General features: G+C 37.5%; 1 protein-coding gene across 16 annotated transcripts in view; it reads right to left on the bottom strand.

Annotated features, from left to right (window-relative positions):
• Window positions 1–16,893, bottom strand: part of ADD1 (adducin 1) — a 61,975-nt gene that overhangs the window by 10,319 nt on the left and 34,763 nt on the right. For 7 of the 16 annotated variants that reach the window (XM_071808501.1, XM_071808510.1, XM_071808511.1 and 4 more), the window contains exons 5-13: window positions 15,991–16,071; window positions 14,112–14,261; window positions 13,019–13,162; window positions 12,795–12,893; window positions 12,263–12,439; window positions 9,940–10,284; window positions 6,836–6,937; window positions 4,943–5,032; window positions 3,984–4,076 (exon numbers count right to left, since the gene is read on the bottom strand). In XM_071808501.1, coding sequence (XP_071664602.1) covers window positions 3,984–4,076; window positions 4,943–5,032; window positions 6,836–6,937; window positions 9,940–10,284; window positions 12,263–12,439; window positions 12,795–12,893; window positions 13,019–13,162; window positions 14,112–14,261; window positions 15,991–16,071 — 1,281 coding nt within the window. The remainder of the gene's footprint in view (window positions 1–3,983; window positions 4,077–4,942; window positions 5,033–6,835; window positions 6,938–9,939; window positions 10,285–12,262; window positions 12,440–12,794; window positions 12,894–13,018; window positions 13,163–14,111; window positions 14,262–15,990; window positions 16,072–16,893) is intronic. The other 9 variants (XM_071808505.1, XM_071808509.1, XM_071808513.1 and 6 more) reach the window with 3 other exon arrangements.

Genomic DNA, 16,893 nt, shown 5'->3' with positions numbered 1-16,893 from the left:
GCAATAAGTAGCAGGGGCTTGTCAAGCACTGATCTCAGGCAGAGTTTCTAGACCTTTCTAGGATTACAAAAGTCAACAAAGGAACAAGACACACAGTGCACACTGGTATCCCTGGAATGTTTCAGAATCTTTGAATCTTGTCTGCAAGTGAAATCCAAAATGACTGGGTAGAACAGCTTTCACATCAAACAAAATGTACTGAATGCCTATTGATTCAATAATGACAAACAGCAAGACCTGCTGTTTGCAGCATGATGAGTGGCTCACTGGCATTATGTGTTCTCTTCCTTAGAGTACTTTTGGTAACTGCTGGGAATAAAAGCAGCACAGCAAGCTTATCACATTCGCTAAATTAAAAAACAACAAATCAAAACCAAATACACACAAAAACCCACACCCGCAATCAATATAAACAGTATTTGAAGTAGCTGGGTGTCTTTGACCCAAGAGAAATAAGATTGAACAAGATCAGCCGCAACAGTAAGCGGATCATGTGTTACAAAGAAAAAGTACTTGTGATTTTGGACTGCAAAAGCAGAATTACATGAGAGACCAGAAAGGCAAACTTTTGATTCGCTAAAAGCTGTTTCCAGATCAACGCATCCAGTTTTGCTGAGTATCAATAATAGGGAAGCAGTTCCAAGGCCACTAATGAAAATTATAAGGGTAAGACTGACTATAAGACTGATTCTATGGGGAAAATAGATTCTAATACAGTAGTATGTTAGTAAGTTCTGCAACGTGATTACTGTAAAACATGTACAAATCAAAGAAGCAGAGACGCATTACTTCACAGAATAGGCCACAGGGCAGCCTTCCAAGAACTCAATGTACAAGACAAAATGAAGAGAGCAACAGAACATGAAATACAGAGCATAACATGGGACAGAAGGAAAACGAGTGTAAAGGACTGAAGAGACAGTACAGGATGTATGTGAGTTTGTTGAATGGGACACTTAAGTAGACAAGACTTAGCAGAGCTATCAGCCTGTCCAAGCCATTCAGAGATTCCTATGAGCATTCATAAAAACTGAACAAGCAAATGGGCCTGAGTTGCTTCCAGTACTACAGAGCCTGTAGAAAGGGAATAAACTCCCATATAAAGGATTGGCAGTCTGTTTCAACACAGGATGACATGCAAAAAACTAACATCCTAGTTGATTTCATCTGGATTATGCTGGTACCAGCATTATTTTGATGATGATTCTAGTACTATTTGGAGTTTGACTGCACGTGTGAGCACCTGAATATCAACAGTATTTTCTCCACTGTAAGAAATAACAGATACATTACATTCATGAACAGAATATATTTTCAATCCTGAGAATTGTGTAGGGGCACACTCTCCCACAAAGATCCAAAGGCAAAGTCATGTATAGCTAATGATATGCAATATATCTTCACACTAAACTCTGACCTCACATATCCTGCAAGGAAATTTTAGACTATCAAGTCATTTTGCAACTGTTCCACCAAATCTTGCTTCTGGAGAAAAATTCCAAACTGCTGTGAGGTGACCATCATTTAACAGGCAAGCACTTCATCTTGTTCCCAGGGATAGTGTGAACAAACCTGGCACCTTACACATGCCAGTTTTTCTCTTAATCAGACAACAGGTTCATAATAATTGTCGAAAGTTAAGAATTGCTCTTAACACAATCTGGCATAAATGCAGTGCCTTATCCAAAAAACCAAGATTCTTAAAAGTACTGTTCGGGTAGAAGTCACTATTAAAACACAGGGCCACCTCTGGGGCAGAACTGGGAGGCTTGTCATGAAGAACTGAGCCAGAATTTCCATTCTAAAGGAAGAGACAGGAAATGGGCAATTCCCCTTGTACTTAAAATTCTTGAAAATTCATGTGATATTTTTTTTTTTTGAATGGTCATTGGTAAGAATAACCAACATTCCCTCTCATTCAGCCAAGACCACAGCAGAAGCTTAGTTAACCAAGTCTATAGCACAAATAAAAATTACATGATGCCCAAGGAGCTTGTGTTGCAAGGTGGCCAGGGCTTCTTCCAACACGGACAAAGCAGGTGACAAGGCAAGGTGGAGAATTCACTGCTGCAGCCAGAGGCACAGACACTCCAAGCGTTACATGCATACTGTACACAAACAGGATCTTCTTCATCCAAACAGTGTGCACTACTATTTGAAATAAATCTCAACGCTAACTAAAAATAAGTCGTAAGCGCTAACTGCAATCGGACGGGACTTTTTACTTTAATTGTAATCAAGTGTCAAATAATTTGCCAGCTAAGAACCTTTAATTTTCTGGTACCTTAAAGTCCGTAAGTCCTTGATCTCCTCACAGTTTCATTCGAAGTTTCACATGAGTTTTATGTGGGCAGCATAAAATTGCTTATACTTCCTCTGTTCCACGATACACGACTGATGTTTGGCATAATCCTTCTAGAAAATTTCTCTGTTGTTGTTGTTATTTGTTTGGTTGAGGTTTTTGTGGGTTTGTTTGTTTTGGGTTTCCCCCCAACAGAAGATTATGAAGCATTCAGGTCACAATCCATATTAAGATAATAAAATTATGAAATAGGCCACTCCTACTGTAATTAACATTGTGATTTAATATTACACAATATTTCAAGAGGAAAGCACTTTCACGCCACCACCAAAAAGAAACACATAATTTAGACGTCTAAACCCTAATGAAAACTGCAGAACCGATAGATCTTTTGTTGGCTTCTTGCCATCTACAAAAATCCATGTAAAATATTTGACTAGTTTTACAGAAAAATGCCATTGTTCAAAAATCAAAATTGGAACGATATTTTGTCCATCACTGATGAATGAAATTGCCTGTGTTGTGATAAACAATGGATGACTATCATAAAAATTGTTTTTCAGTTTGAAGGTATTATTAAGCAGCAAATAAAAGGCAGGTACTGCCTGGAAGAATTTGACAGTGTTTTATTTTTCATCTTAAATTTGGAAATAGTATTTTTTTATTTTTCCTTTAAGAATATAGATAAAACAAACTGTAATCTGAGAAACATCATCATCAAACTCTCAGTACGATACGACTATCTGTAATATAAACTGGCTCATTACACTAGAAAGTGTTATAAAGTCAGGAGATTTGAAACAATGATGTAATTCAAATTATTCTGTGGGGTTTGGTTTTGCTTTATTTTGGGTTTTGTTTTTGTTGTTTTTTTAATGGGAAATTTATTCTGATGAGATATTCAGCACGACCTAAATCAAGATTTCGGAATCTTGGATATACTAGAGCAGCAAATACACTGATGCTTATTTACGCACTGTGCTTCCATGTTAGATCACTTCTAAGCAACTCCTTCAAAACCTGGGAGAGAAACACAGCTAAGGACAGGTTGTTCACAATGTGCAAACTGTTCTGTTTACTCAGCCTCAAGGGACTGCCCACCCTAATCATACACACGTCTCTGGAATTTATTCTGTATCTAAATTATATTATGTAAGCACGATTACATGTTCGAAAGCCAATCAACTTTGGAAGTGCAGGGCATTACTCGGCAACTCTTGTGGATAATGCAGGAAGTTTTAAGGAAACAAGACGTCTAGTGATGCAGGATCAAAAGCTGACAGGGTTTGTCAGCATGACACCTGGAACATGTGGATATCTTTGGAATTACACTGATGTAATCAGGCTGACTTTAGGCTAACTCAAAATGGATCTCAAATTAGAATAATTCAGTACTAATAGCATGTGCAGAGAAACCCACTATATGCAGAATCTAATCAGCACCTTAATATCAACAGTGTTTCCTCACCAGCTTCTATAGACAAAGATCAAAATCCTTAAATGATACTTTCATAGGATACAACCTGCTTGTATAGTTGCATATACATAATTTGGAGATCCATCTATTTTTTTTTTTCTTTTCTAGCCAAATCATCAGCTAACAGAGGGAAAAGGTCAGGGTAAAGAAGAGGTAAAACGAAGGGTGAACAACAGTATTTAGAGCAGTATGACAGGGCAGTACCTTTCTAACAGACAGAGATTTAGCAGGACTAAAGGCCTGCTCTGTGAGATCGAGCCCTTCAATAGATTCCGTACAGTCTGAGAGGGGAGCATCCTGCAACAGTAAATTGAGTAAACAGAGCAAACCGAGCCCAGGCTTTAAAACATCAACCAAAGCATTATGACGCTTGTGAAAAACATGCAAAGAAATAGTAACTCGTAGATAAAATTGCAAATGACAATGAGTTGACATGCATACAATATGACACCCAACATGAATAATGCTATGGTCATGATAACACTTGCCAAACTTCTAAAAGTGTATCAGAAAATACTTATCTGGGGCACTTAAAGCACTCAGATACACACAGCTTTAAAGTTGTTCAGCTATACAGTCTAACTGTACAGCTCTAATTCTTTATCTTGAGCTACAATTCATAGTCTTTTGTGTATCCAGATATATGGAGCCTTTTGTATATCCAGTTTTATTGATGTATAATAGCTTTTTTATAAACTGCACTTCAAATACAATATTATGAAGCATGATGAAAACATATTTAACACACAACACTTCTGCCCCATTATGAGCCTGCTGTGCCCAGTATTAATACTTCAAGATACATAAACTTGGAAGACAAACAAACAAAAAGTTGTCACAGAGGCCAACTAGTTTTGAACAGGAATATAACCCATATAAATAAGCTTTTTGGATTTCATGCATTACACATCCAGAAAAAAAAACAAAACAAAACACAAACAAGAAGCATCCTCCACAGACATGCTTGGGTTACATGGCTGAAGCCTCTTTTATTTCTGATCCTGAGCACTCTCGCAAAGACAATGGTGTTACCTCTAACACTTACCTTATAAACAGTTACTCTCTGCCAATTAAAGAATAATTTTACAGTGATATATTAGGTGAAAGCAGAGGGTATCGTAGATAAACTTTAACTAACAGTTTAAGGCATTTTATACTCTCACCTGTACAAGACTCCTGTCCACAACTACCCCAGAAAGAACCTGTGATTGAGGGCCTGCAGTTTTAATATCTTGTAGATTTTGCTCTCGGATCTGTAAAAGAAAGCAGCAGAATACAGTCAGGGGAACAACTGAGAAATGGTAGCCACATTTTCATATTTGAAAGAGGGGTGGGTGAACCTGCCAACAGGCTGCAACTAGTGTAGATTGCTATAGCACTACTCATCAATAAAGCTGTGCTTATAAACACCACCTGAAGATATCTGTGCATGTTGCTAATTGTTTCCTCACATTTCTCAGAATTTAGTCTTTAAGCACCACAGCAGGTACTGTCCTTTGCTTTTCAGTACTGGCTCATGGTAAAACTCTACAGATGGGGTAACAGACAACTCCAGTCCGTGAAGAAAAGTGTGGAGCGAAGCTCAGAGGTCATATTTATGTAAGTCTGTTGTATGTGAACAGTCAATTAGAGCTTTCTGTCACCAGCCTATTGCACCACAGTATCAGCTTCCTACAGAACTTCCTGTGAACACTGCAAAGCATTCGATTTTTGCATCTAGTCATGACCATCTTCTCATAAGGACATGTAAATATTTTTCTATGCATAAACTGACATTCTAGAGTACTCAAATACATTCCTTTTGTTGCATCATAAATACCTCCCAGTTCTTTCCATACAAAAGATGGGAACAGAAACTGGATATTTAAATCTAGTTATCTATTTAATTTAGGTATCCTACAGTGGTAAAAAATTCATAACAACTGACTCAAAATTTCTAAAATATTCTGGTTCTTATTCCAAGACAAATGAAGAAAAGCATGCATCCAAAAAGTCCTCTATTTTGCAACTAAAAACAACACTAAATTTATATAAAAATAATGCATACAAGTATACAACCATAAGGTATTATTGATACTTGGTATTTCAGAAAGTATGAAGACCCTGCATCATCTGTACTTGTTTCTAGCTTACTACCCTTCCTGTCATCAGGAAAGTAAAAAGTTGGAAGTTTTACTTCTCTTAGTCGTCTCATGTAAGTTTTAAATACAGTGATATCTGCGTTTCAAACACTAAGGAACAGCTTGGCATTTTCACCAGCCTTCTCATTTCAAGTGACTATTATTTTTACAGTGCTGAGTCAGGAAAAGCAAAAGCTCTGACCACCTTATATAAATTATTTTAGCACAAATCAGCATTCCTGCTAGTACCCCTGCACACAGACTTTCCTGTGACATAACACTAACTTCCGTGTTCCATATGCCCATCAGTTAGAAGTAGCAAAACAATCCAGAACAAGTATTAACAAGATAGTGGTGCATAGTTTATACTTAGAAATAAAAGTGAAAAAAATCACAATGTATTTGGTTGATGACAAGGAGATGTGAAATTTGAGGACTGGAAAATTAACTGCTAGGTCACTTCAAAAAGATTAACATGCAGCTCTAAAGGCCAAAAAAAATTCTGCAACAATCACAGCATATTATAATATCATGAAATACAACATGTAGAGAGATGCATAGATTTCTTTGTCTAGGCCACAATTTCAACTCGTGCAATCAAAACAGGAAAACGGGTCACTAAGATACAACAATGATCTCAGGGAACAGAAATACTGCTATAAACTCAGTAGTGGCTGTTTCAGAGGTATCCAGCACCTGGTCTGACAGTAACAAAATATCAGACAATGAAGTGGACAATAATACCATCTCTTTCCAAGACGAGTTAGAACATTCAGGAATTGTTTCAGTATCTAGTTATAAAGGGCAGGAAAATACCAGAGCTGTGTTACTGAATCCCAAAAGTGTCACTACAGCAAAGTAAATTCATTACAAGTACACGACCAAATTGTACTGATGATTAAAAAAAAAAAAAGTTATTTTACTGCTATTACAAACCTTGTTCCTCATTTCTTGGACCTCCTTTGGATTGGTGTTGAGTGGAACGAACAGGTTAGGGACAGTAGAGGTGGCAGTTCTATGTCCATCCTCTTTAGTCCACTGTAATATCAAGAACGGTTGAACAGTCAGTATTGCTGCAATGGCTACAGACACTCAGAGCAGCAAATTTACAGACCAGTTGATCATGCATTATACAGAGCAGAGAACTGAACCAATGATTGTATTCTTCTATTCATTCCTAAGACTATTCAAGTTGCTGTCTTCCTCAGTAATATAAACTGTACCTTCAGATACATTTATAAATATCAGCATCATTCTATTAAGTCAAGCTAGTAACAACGACAAAAACTAGAGAGCCAGTTAAGTTGCAAATAACTTCCACCAAAACCAATGCAGTTACTACAGCTATGTGCAGGTCAGAGATTATGGAGACTGAAAGGTTTTTAAGCTGTTTTTTTCTGTGCACTTGATCACACTGACAACTGCAGTGCTCTGTGCTTCTAAAAACAGTCTGTCACTTTATGAAGAGAGATATTAACACAGGAGTAGGAAAACTCCAATGTAATTGCTTATTTTTAAGGACATTTTTATCAGGAATTTCACACTGAGTTGGTTTTTGCTTAAAAACGACGCTATACCTTACCCAAACAGAAGTACGGCAAGATCTAAGACACAAGCTCTAAAACCCTGTTGCTGCCATTTTCATTTTCTGCACTGGGTGTTTTTACGAAACAGCACAAGAGAGACAGAGATCATTGATTCAATCCTCCGATACTCAACAAACATCAAAGCGAACTTAAAGCATAAGATGACAGAAGTATGAAAAGCAATGTGATGTCACTAACCAGGTTTAGTGAATGATTTTGTACTGTGAAGCAAGAGTGGGCATCACCAAAGTTTTGCATTAAAACAAGCTACTTCAGCAAAATGTTCTGGTTCCAGAATTAAGTTCTGCACAAATAAATAGCTGTATCAGCACAGCAACCTACAGGAACAGTTTGGTGATGTCGAATATTTTATAACTCATAGCTCGAGAGGTTACAAAAATATCCCAAACACAAACTTTAAGCGCTTCATGGGTTCTTCATAGAAGGTTGCTTTATTTGATCAGTGCATTTAGTATGGAGCTCTGTTTAATTTGATGTACAACTAACTCTATCTTGATAATGTTTATTACATGCGGTATCCTAATTTCCAATCATATTGCATAGAAAATGCACCGAACTGTAAAGCAAACCTGTTTATAGAGCAAATGCTATGCGTTTTTTCCTGAGTAACTTCGAGAAACAATAAGATAGCCAGAAATCGTCAAACTTCAAAAAGCAACAGAATTTTAAAATGTTTTGCAACTGTAAAGTAAAAAATGGAATGAACATGGAGCTGTGAAATACTCACTGATGATTATCTTCTCAGATAAAAACTACTCCAGCTTTTTATTAAAGATAATTTTTAGTCAAAACATATATAAAAACAGCCTTAATATAACAAGCTACTTTTTCTTTAGGTTAATAACAAGCATTAAAAAATGCAAATACACAAACCTCTTATATTGTATGAAATTTTCTATTGCTTCAGTATATCATTAGTCAAGACTAGTTTCTGAGCAGGAATTTTACTTCAGCCTTTCACTGATAATTTCAAATATGAAATACTACCTACTTTGTGAGCCAAAGCCGAAAGCACAAACTGCTCCAAACATGCATAGCTTCAAGCTTTCTTCCAATCAAGGCAAAACTATAGTTGAGTTTACTAAAACGTTGATAGTACAAACAACATACGTATATTCTACTTTCTTAAACCAAAAAGAACACCACAAAAATACTACAGAGATAGAGATCCTCTGTTTTTCCAGGGCTTTCTACATCATGTAAACACTATTATTTTAGTACACACATTACCTGAGCAATGATTTCATAAAGGTATTCCAAATATAGAGAACTCTGAATGTATTCAGAGGTGAAGCATAGTTTTGTAGGGTAAATAAGAATGAAGAGGTGTTCTGGAAAACAATGCCTATTTTTTCACTTTCAAGAGGACTAGTTTTATTTTTTAAGACTCACCTGTAACCATACTACTATACACATAGTAGCTCTACTGAAGCACTACTGAACTACTACAGTTCAGCTCAAAGTCAACCGTTACAAAAGCTTGTATGTGTGCAAATCCCTGCCTACATTTTAGATATTCTGTATACGTCCAAGAAAATATGAAAACCACAGTTACACACCAACAGCTATTGATGTCCATTTGACAGCATTTGATACTTTTGCTTTTCAATTAACATATCTTTCAGTGCAAAATTTAACTGTAAGCAGCATTGCTAAACAAAAAAAGAAGCACCGGTTGCAGAATCTATCGATTAGTGCCTGCTGATGGCCTGAGCTGCACTTTAGTCATGCCGCACCCAGCTGATACTTTAGGAAAGACTTTCCATTTATGGCCATCTACTTACATGCAACACTACATGCAGAAGGCAGCTGGTTGTGAACACTCAGAGGCTTTGGGGTAGACAAAAGCACAGTAAACAGGACAGGAAGAGGAGCTGAGAAACTAGATAAGAAAAACTGCTTAAGGAAAAGAAAACAATATTTAAATATCCTCCGGTACATAGAAAGGGTTACAAATTGCTTGCAAATTAAGGTGTTATATGTAACAGAGGGTATAAATCTGATTATTTCTATAGATACTTGTACAAAAGACCACTGAATACTTAGTTTCATTTTTCTTTTAACTGAAAAGCTTTCATGCAGATAGAATTAGTAGTTCCCTAACACAGTTGTCCTTAATTAAGCCATTAAAATGCAGAACCTATTCAGTCAGAACTATAATTCAATCTGGTTGGTCATTAGCTTGAAAAACCAAAAGAAAACTAGAGGCTCCAAAGTCTTAAGCAGTTTAAAGCAGAACAAGCGAGATGATTTTTACAGCTCATGTTTAATCAAAGCCAAATTAAGTGGTTAGTAAAACACATTTAGTTTTTTTAATGTAAGAAAAAAGAAAATAATTAGGAAAGTAATCTTTTTCTTCCCAAAGCCTCTAAGTGCCAGCCACCCCAAGTTGCTCTACATCATCTAACTATGAACAGTAAGGTAGGCACAGACCAAGCAGTTGGTAATACAGCTTGGCACGCAGACACCGGACGAGAGAGACTGCAGCAAGGGTTTCACGTGATCGTGTGTAATGTTCGTCCACACCTTAGTCTTCGACTTGGGGCTGCTGCCATTCTGCCCTTCTTCAGAAGCATCATCCCCTCGGCCAGAGTTCAGCCACCTTGTCTTCTCTCGCTGCTGTTTCTGAAAACTGTGTCTGAGGGGGGAGCAAGTGCCTGATTCGCCATCACTAGTGAAGGAGTAACCTGTGACACTAGCTGGAATCTCAACATCACTGTATTTTTTAGATTTCTCTCTCAGAGCAGGGCATCGATACGGATAGCCAGTTCTGTAACCCTGAAAAAACAAAGCAGCAGGATTAGTCTTCCACATCTCCAGGTTTTTCAACTGATGACTGAATTTTGGTTTGATTGACAGGCTAAACTGCAAAAACCATTCTCCAACACAGGTTTCTCTTTAACTGGTGTTCACCTGTTAGGGCGGACAAAGTCACATCAAAGGTGGGTGACATGCAGTAACAAGGCTACATTAATATCCTTTCTAATTTAAGTCCAAATGAAGAATCCTGATTTTTCTTTGTACCATATTCCAGCTACTCATTTACACTTCTTTTTTTTTAACTGCAATCAAATGTATTGACTGTTTCTCACAATTCTAAATCAAGGACACTAAAAAGCACCTGTATGACACAAAATGTAGGACAAATTAGAAAGATCCCTTCTGCATTCTGGCATGTAGAATTCAACAGACTGTATATGGGGGAAGACTTTAAGAATGTTACTTTTAGGTCCATAGTCTCTCTGCTCCCTGATCTTCTCTACCTATATTGTTTTTCTTTCCTACTTCCTGTGAATTATACTGTTGCCATTTTTACCTTCCCTCACACACTGGTCATGTTTTCCCCTGCTTGCTTCCATATTTCGCTCAGCATTTACACATACAAAAAGGACATTTAACAGTTTCTCTAAGAAGTTTCTAGCAGCAAACTATTTTCAGTGTGGCTCAAAGAAAAACAGTGTGACTAGTCTATCTCCCAAAGCACTCAAATTCTTAATAGGTAAAGCTAGTTGTAAAGAAACTTCAGCCCTGACCATAGCTTTCTTTGCAGAGTTTTCATGCATTAAGCACTGCTGAGTCATTATCTTGGCTGCTGCTCCATGTTTTAATCATCAAAACACATCTTGAGTGATTATCTAACACCTAATGTAATTAGCTATCCAATAAAACATGTGGCTATATAATGGATGACAGAAAGCTGCTTTTATTACTATGTTCCTAGCATGTACAATGCTATTTCCTTTGTAATTCTGCCTCCTCTTTGCAGTAAGAAACATAAAACTGGTATTCCCTAGAGAAAGGGAAATCCAGCTGAAACTGCTGAACATACTGATCAGTGATACAGTGAGTCTATTAGCCATAGTAAACTACATTAGTAGTCTAATTATTTTTTACTAAAATGAGAATTTTTCTATAGACTTAAGGTTATTACTGATCATTTTGTCTGATATTAAAACATTAGGTAGTCAAGTTACTTAACAATGCAGCCCATTTTTTTTCCCCTGCTACAGATAGGACACTCATCTAAAGGGAAAAAAACTAGTTATTTACTACATAGCAGATGTGGTGAACACTGTTTTAAAATATCATCAATGTGGATCCTGTGAGGGGCACATGCACCACATGGCCGTGAAAACCACAATTAAGTCTATAAAGGAAAAAGAACAATTAAATCACAAATCAGAAGACTATCTCTGATTATTACAGTGACCATATTTTTTCATATGTTCATTACCATTGTGGTAATGAAAAGTATCATCTTTCCCATTAAAGCTGGACAGCAGATGTTGGTAGCTGGTCATTCATTACAGTTGGGATGGTACCGAAACCATTTCATCTGAAGACTAATTTATTTGAAGTCTGTCTTTTGAGCTCTTCTAGTAGAGTCTTACAAAGTCAAATCATGCTGGACCCTGCTGTTTTACACATTTTGGGAGTGGATGGGAACAGAGGGAACACAGCCTAAGGAGTAGCAAGCACCACAGCACTTCTGTTTGGAACTGTCAAAGTCACACAAGGATCCCCCTCTCATCTCACTGATAACTACTAGATTATGAATACACAGGTAAATCTGGCATCTGCACAAAAGACACCTGAAGCATTCTGTGACAACTTTCATGTTGTCTCCTCAGGCTGCAAGCTGCATAAACTATCCCAACTATATGCAGCCTGTTCTTAACTAATGTCCCTTTTTGCAGCTTTTAAAGGATTTTATACATCAAGATATGAAACAATTAGACAAAAAGGCCTGCCTTACCAGATTATCCAGCATTCGCATAAGAGCTTCAAATTCCTGTTCGCCGATCTGCCATTTTGGATGGGATACAGTACCCTCACCTACTGGGGACTCAGGAGAACGAGATTTGGCTTTATACTTTCCAGGATCTAAAAGCACTAAGTTGTCAGGTCCACCTGCACTGGCCAGGGTACGCACCTTAAAAAACAATAAAATCAACTTTTAGTTTCTCCAAGGCGGGGAGGGGGGTGTGGGGGGGAAGTGACCTCAGCAAAACAGAAGAAATAAGCTCAATAAATTAACAAATTTGTATAAATGATGTCTTAAGGCTTTGAAAATATCTCTATTTTAACAGGCAGTATCTATCAAATCAATGGTTCTAATGCAGTATTTGAATATTGCTGGTTAAATCAATGTTTTGGATGTTCCCGCATAATATAATGATTTCAGATCGCCGTGTTAGTTTAGATCAAGAGTTTAACCAGTAAAGCACGCAACTATTAATCTGTTTGAAGGTTAATATAGTTATTAGATAACATGTTAAAATTCTTACTTGAATTTCACAGGCAAGCACTAGATTATGAATATAGTAGAAAGCCTCCTCAACAGTCTCTCCAACTGACACCAAGCCGTGGTTTCTGAGAATAAGGACCTAGAGAGACATTGCAAAGGAAGTCAACAGCAGTAAGGCAACTATTTTCTTGCTCTTGACTAAAGAACATACATCACCCACCCTCACACACATACTTTTCTTTAATTCTAGATGTAAATACTGACCTTGCTTTTAGGCCCCAAATTCTTCTGAATAACCACCTTTTCTTCATCATCCACTAAAATCCCATGGTAGTCATGATAAGCTACTTCCCCCAGAGAAAGGGCTTCAGGTGAAATGGGCAAGAGACCACACTTCATTGCAGAAACCTGGGAAATATTAAAACAATTAACTTCTTGCAACAGAAAAAAGAGGAAAAAAAAAAATATAATAAGAACTATAATAAAACCCATTTATTACATATGCACATGACTGTACAGGCACATAAATAGTGGTCTTATCCTGCATCCCTAAAGCCTCTATTTTTCACAACTTTTGGTTTGGAGACATAAGTCACATTGATCTTGGGTCTGACTCAGTATGGCTGCTTATACATGACATCGACACCAACATGAAAAGAATCAAAAAAACCCCCACACCCACAAAACCCAAACACCCAAACCCCCAAATCAACTGCATCCATCATTCCTTCCACCCTACTTGGTGATTTATTTTTTTCCCCCCTCCAAAAAGAAGACACTTAGTGACAAACTTTGACACAGGTAATTCTGCAGCTCTGAGGGTAAAGTTAAGGAACATTTTTAAAGACTTATCTATAATTCATGATTTTAGAAATCTAATCATTTATCTTTAAAATGGTTGTATCACTGTTGTTAACCAGTTAAAAAAAAAAACTTAAAAATCAGAATGTGAACTTCGAAACAGAGTCACTGGATGACTCTCAAAAACTTCCAAAGAGGTAAAACTGACTTGTAACCAGTTGTACTAATGAGAGGTATTGGAAAAGTTCCAAACATTTCAGAAAACCTTGATAAATTGTGCTTTACAATGCCAATAAAATATGGTAAAGCTCTTACTGTCAAAAGATATGGTCTTTTGTGGTGAAGGACACAAATACTAAATCTGTATTTTCCAATTATAGAGCTCAATTTACTCTCTGACCACAGGACGGTCTGATTGGTTCAAACAGAAGGCAGACTGAAAGGCTTTGTGCCCTTCAAAAAGGAAGCAAAACTATGATTAAGGGGTACCCAGCTACCTTCCAGCTGCTTGGGGTGGGGGGAACAGGACAGATGACAAACTAAAAAGCGTGCTTACCGCTGCCCCTGCTGGCGTATGAATGTGAACAATGCATTTAACATCAGGTCGAGCGGCATAAATTGCAGAGTGCAAAGTAAAACCAGCTTGGTTTACTCCCAAGTTGGTGCTTCCACGATCAACTACATCTCCCTGAAGATTGACTTTAACCTGGGAAGGAAAAGAATGAGTTTCATAGATCAATCAAGACTGCCAAAAATCTGATTTAATTCAGCATCTACTACTGAAGCTCTAAACCCGTACTTCGTTCAGTATTTTATCAAGTGTCAAAATATGCACAATAAGGCTGTAGGTAGGTGACCAGGGCCCCAGCTTCAGATTAAGCTAATTGAAGGGGACATCAGGAACCACTGGATATGGCACAAGAAATTGCTGCGTGTAATAGGTGACAGTGCAAGAAGCTGACAAAAGTTACAGACAACTCTGTGACAAATGGCTGCATTTCACATAAAATTACAGTGGGTTTATAGAAGAAACTTGCAAGCTCCACAGATCCCTGAAGAGGAGCATTGGGACCTTTTGGGGAGTAGGTTCTTGAAAGGCCAGCACCTAGGTAACCATACTACTGATATCATGTAAGGCTGAGATTGCCCAGCTGATACTATTATAAATATCAAATTTGGATATGGATGTGACCAAAGTGGAATAAAAGGCAAAAAGTAATTATGCATAGGTTGTCTATTTGGGAGAGAAGAAGATCAGAGAAAAAGGAGTTTCAAAGTGGAGAAGGGAAGAACAAGCATGGGAGAAACAGAAGGAAAGGGGCAATAAAGGGCCATTCACGTAAGCAGACTGCTGGTCAGCATGCTCCTCTGGCTAAGCTACGTGCCTCATCGGTGTAGTTTATCTTCTTATTAAATCCTGCTGCTAGCTATTTGTCGTGTGAACATGTTCTCTACTCCATGTATAGCCATTTTGCTACCTTCACACAACCTTCATTCTCAAGGGACTTACACTCCTGATATAGAGATAAAAATCAGAACAACTTTAGAAAAACAAACAAACAAAAAAAACAAACACCAAAACACACAAAATACTCCCACAGCATGGCCCTTACCCTCTTCTAAAAATCTTGTAGTGACAAGAAAGAGCAGGTCTGTTTTCTGCGTTCCCTTTCCTATAGCTTTTTCAATTCAAGTTTTACAGGTGGTTTAGGTGCAGCTATGTAAGAAAAAGCCAGCTTTACGGATAGCTGAGGGGGAATATTAGGACCTTAAGGTGTCCAGAGCAACACAAGTTTGAAACGTCACTACTGTGCACATACTTACCTCTCTGCTAGAGGTTACTTACCTTACAGTAGCCAGGTGGAAAGAATAGTGTGAAAGTTTCTATTTTGTTTCAACATAGAGTCAAAACCATCTACTCAAGTTGCTTTCAGCAGCAGCATAGACTACACTGAAGGTAAACACTCACAAAACTCTTCTGACTAGTTAACAGTTAAAGGAGCTGTGTCTTCAACTACAACCATTAGATCTCAAAAACATAATCTATCTACACCCTCAGCTACTTACATCATTAAAAGATGGCAACTTAAATCAGGCACCTGACACAATATCTCAAAATTGTAATTGGTTTGCATCGTTTATGTCTGAAACACACACTGTTTCCCTCGACAAGCCTGACTCAACAGCCAGCAGATTCCAAGGGCACAATGCGGTTGGCTCTCCAAACGACATGGCACCTCCTCACAGCCAGATCAACTGGAGACCTGGTGTGAACACGTGCAAAGAAATCTCTCTCAGGGATACCTCAGCTGTATCCAAACAAATCATGTTCAATAAAAGTACTCTAAACATGTAACACAGAGTAAAATATTCTCTAGGATAGAGGAGATTCAGCTATTCATATTTTCCAGCTGTGAAAAATAGTAACTACTCACCAAACTAGATGCAGTAACTTCACTATAGAGAAGTCCAAAAGGTACAATGAGGAAGTGCTCCTGCTCAGAATTCACTCTGGCCTAAGGATAAAACAAGAGTAAAAGCTAGTAAGACTAATTAATTAAAACATACAAGAAGGTCCAAAACCCAGAAGTTACTTGTACTTCCTGAGAGGCAAGCATGCCTGTAACATGTGCAATATGACTTTCATGTATGCTGCAATAATCAATGCATAGCACAGTTAATTAACTCATGTTGAACGAAACCGGACAGCAGGAACATGCCAGACTCCTTCAGATTGGTGGAAGGTAGTAAATCACTGGATCCTGTGGTAATGACAACTAGACTACTGTGTATAAAAGGAACGATACCAAGAGAAATGAGGAAAAAAGTTACTTGTCTTTCGGTTTTTTTTTTTTTTTAGAAGAATGAGTTTCTATTTCCAACTGTATTTCTACCCTAGTAAAACAGAAGGTATGAAATATAATAGAAGTGAGACAGTGAGACAACGCAAGAATTTGGCGCACAGATCTAAAACATCTTGATGCTGAGTTTCACCACTGATGCTTGTGCTATGTGAGACAACTCTGAGCAGCACAGCACACAACCAGGAGTTTATAACACAAAAATAATTCTGCCTTCAAACCATTCACATCTTGGGATGCATCTGTTTAAAGTCTGTACAATGAAAAGTATGAGACAGCTAAGTAGTTTAGGTGTCTCTCAATGGAGAATTAAAAGGCTTCATATATTTTCACTGGACACTAGACAACTCCCTATCTCACTATTAGTGTACCCAGCTTTTGTGTTGTTTGGTGGTTTTGTATTGTTTTTTTTCCTTCAATGTTTTTTAAAAATTCCATTTATTAATTTATTTATAAGATTTCCATTTCCCCTAAGAC

This window comes from Patagioenas fasciata, chromosome 4, assembly GCF_037038585.1.
Source record: "Patagioenas fasciata isolate bPatFas1 chromosome 4, bPatFas1.hap1, whole genome shotgun sequence".
Classification (NCBI taxonomy): domain Eukaryota; kingdom Metazoa; phylum Chordata; class Aves; order Columbiformes; family Columbidae; genus Patagioenas; species Patagioenas fasciata.
Note: the sequence above shows the minus strand (reverse complement) of the source record. Positions and strands in the feature narration are given on the sequence as shown.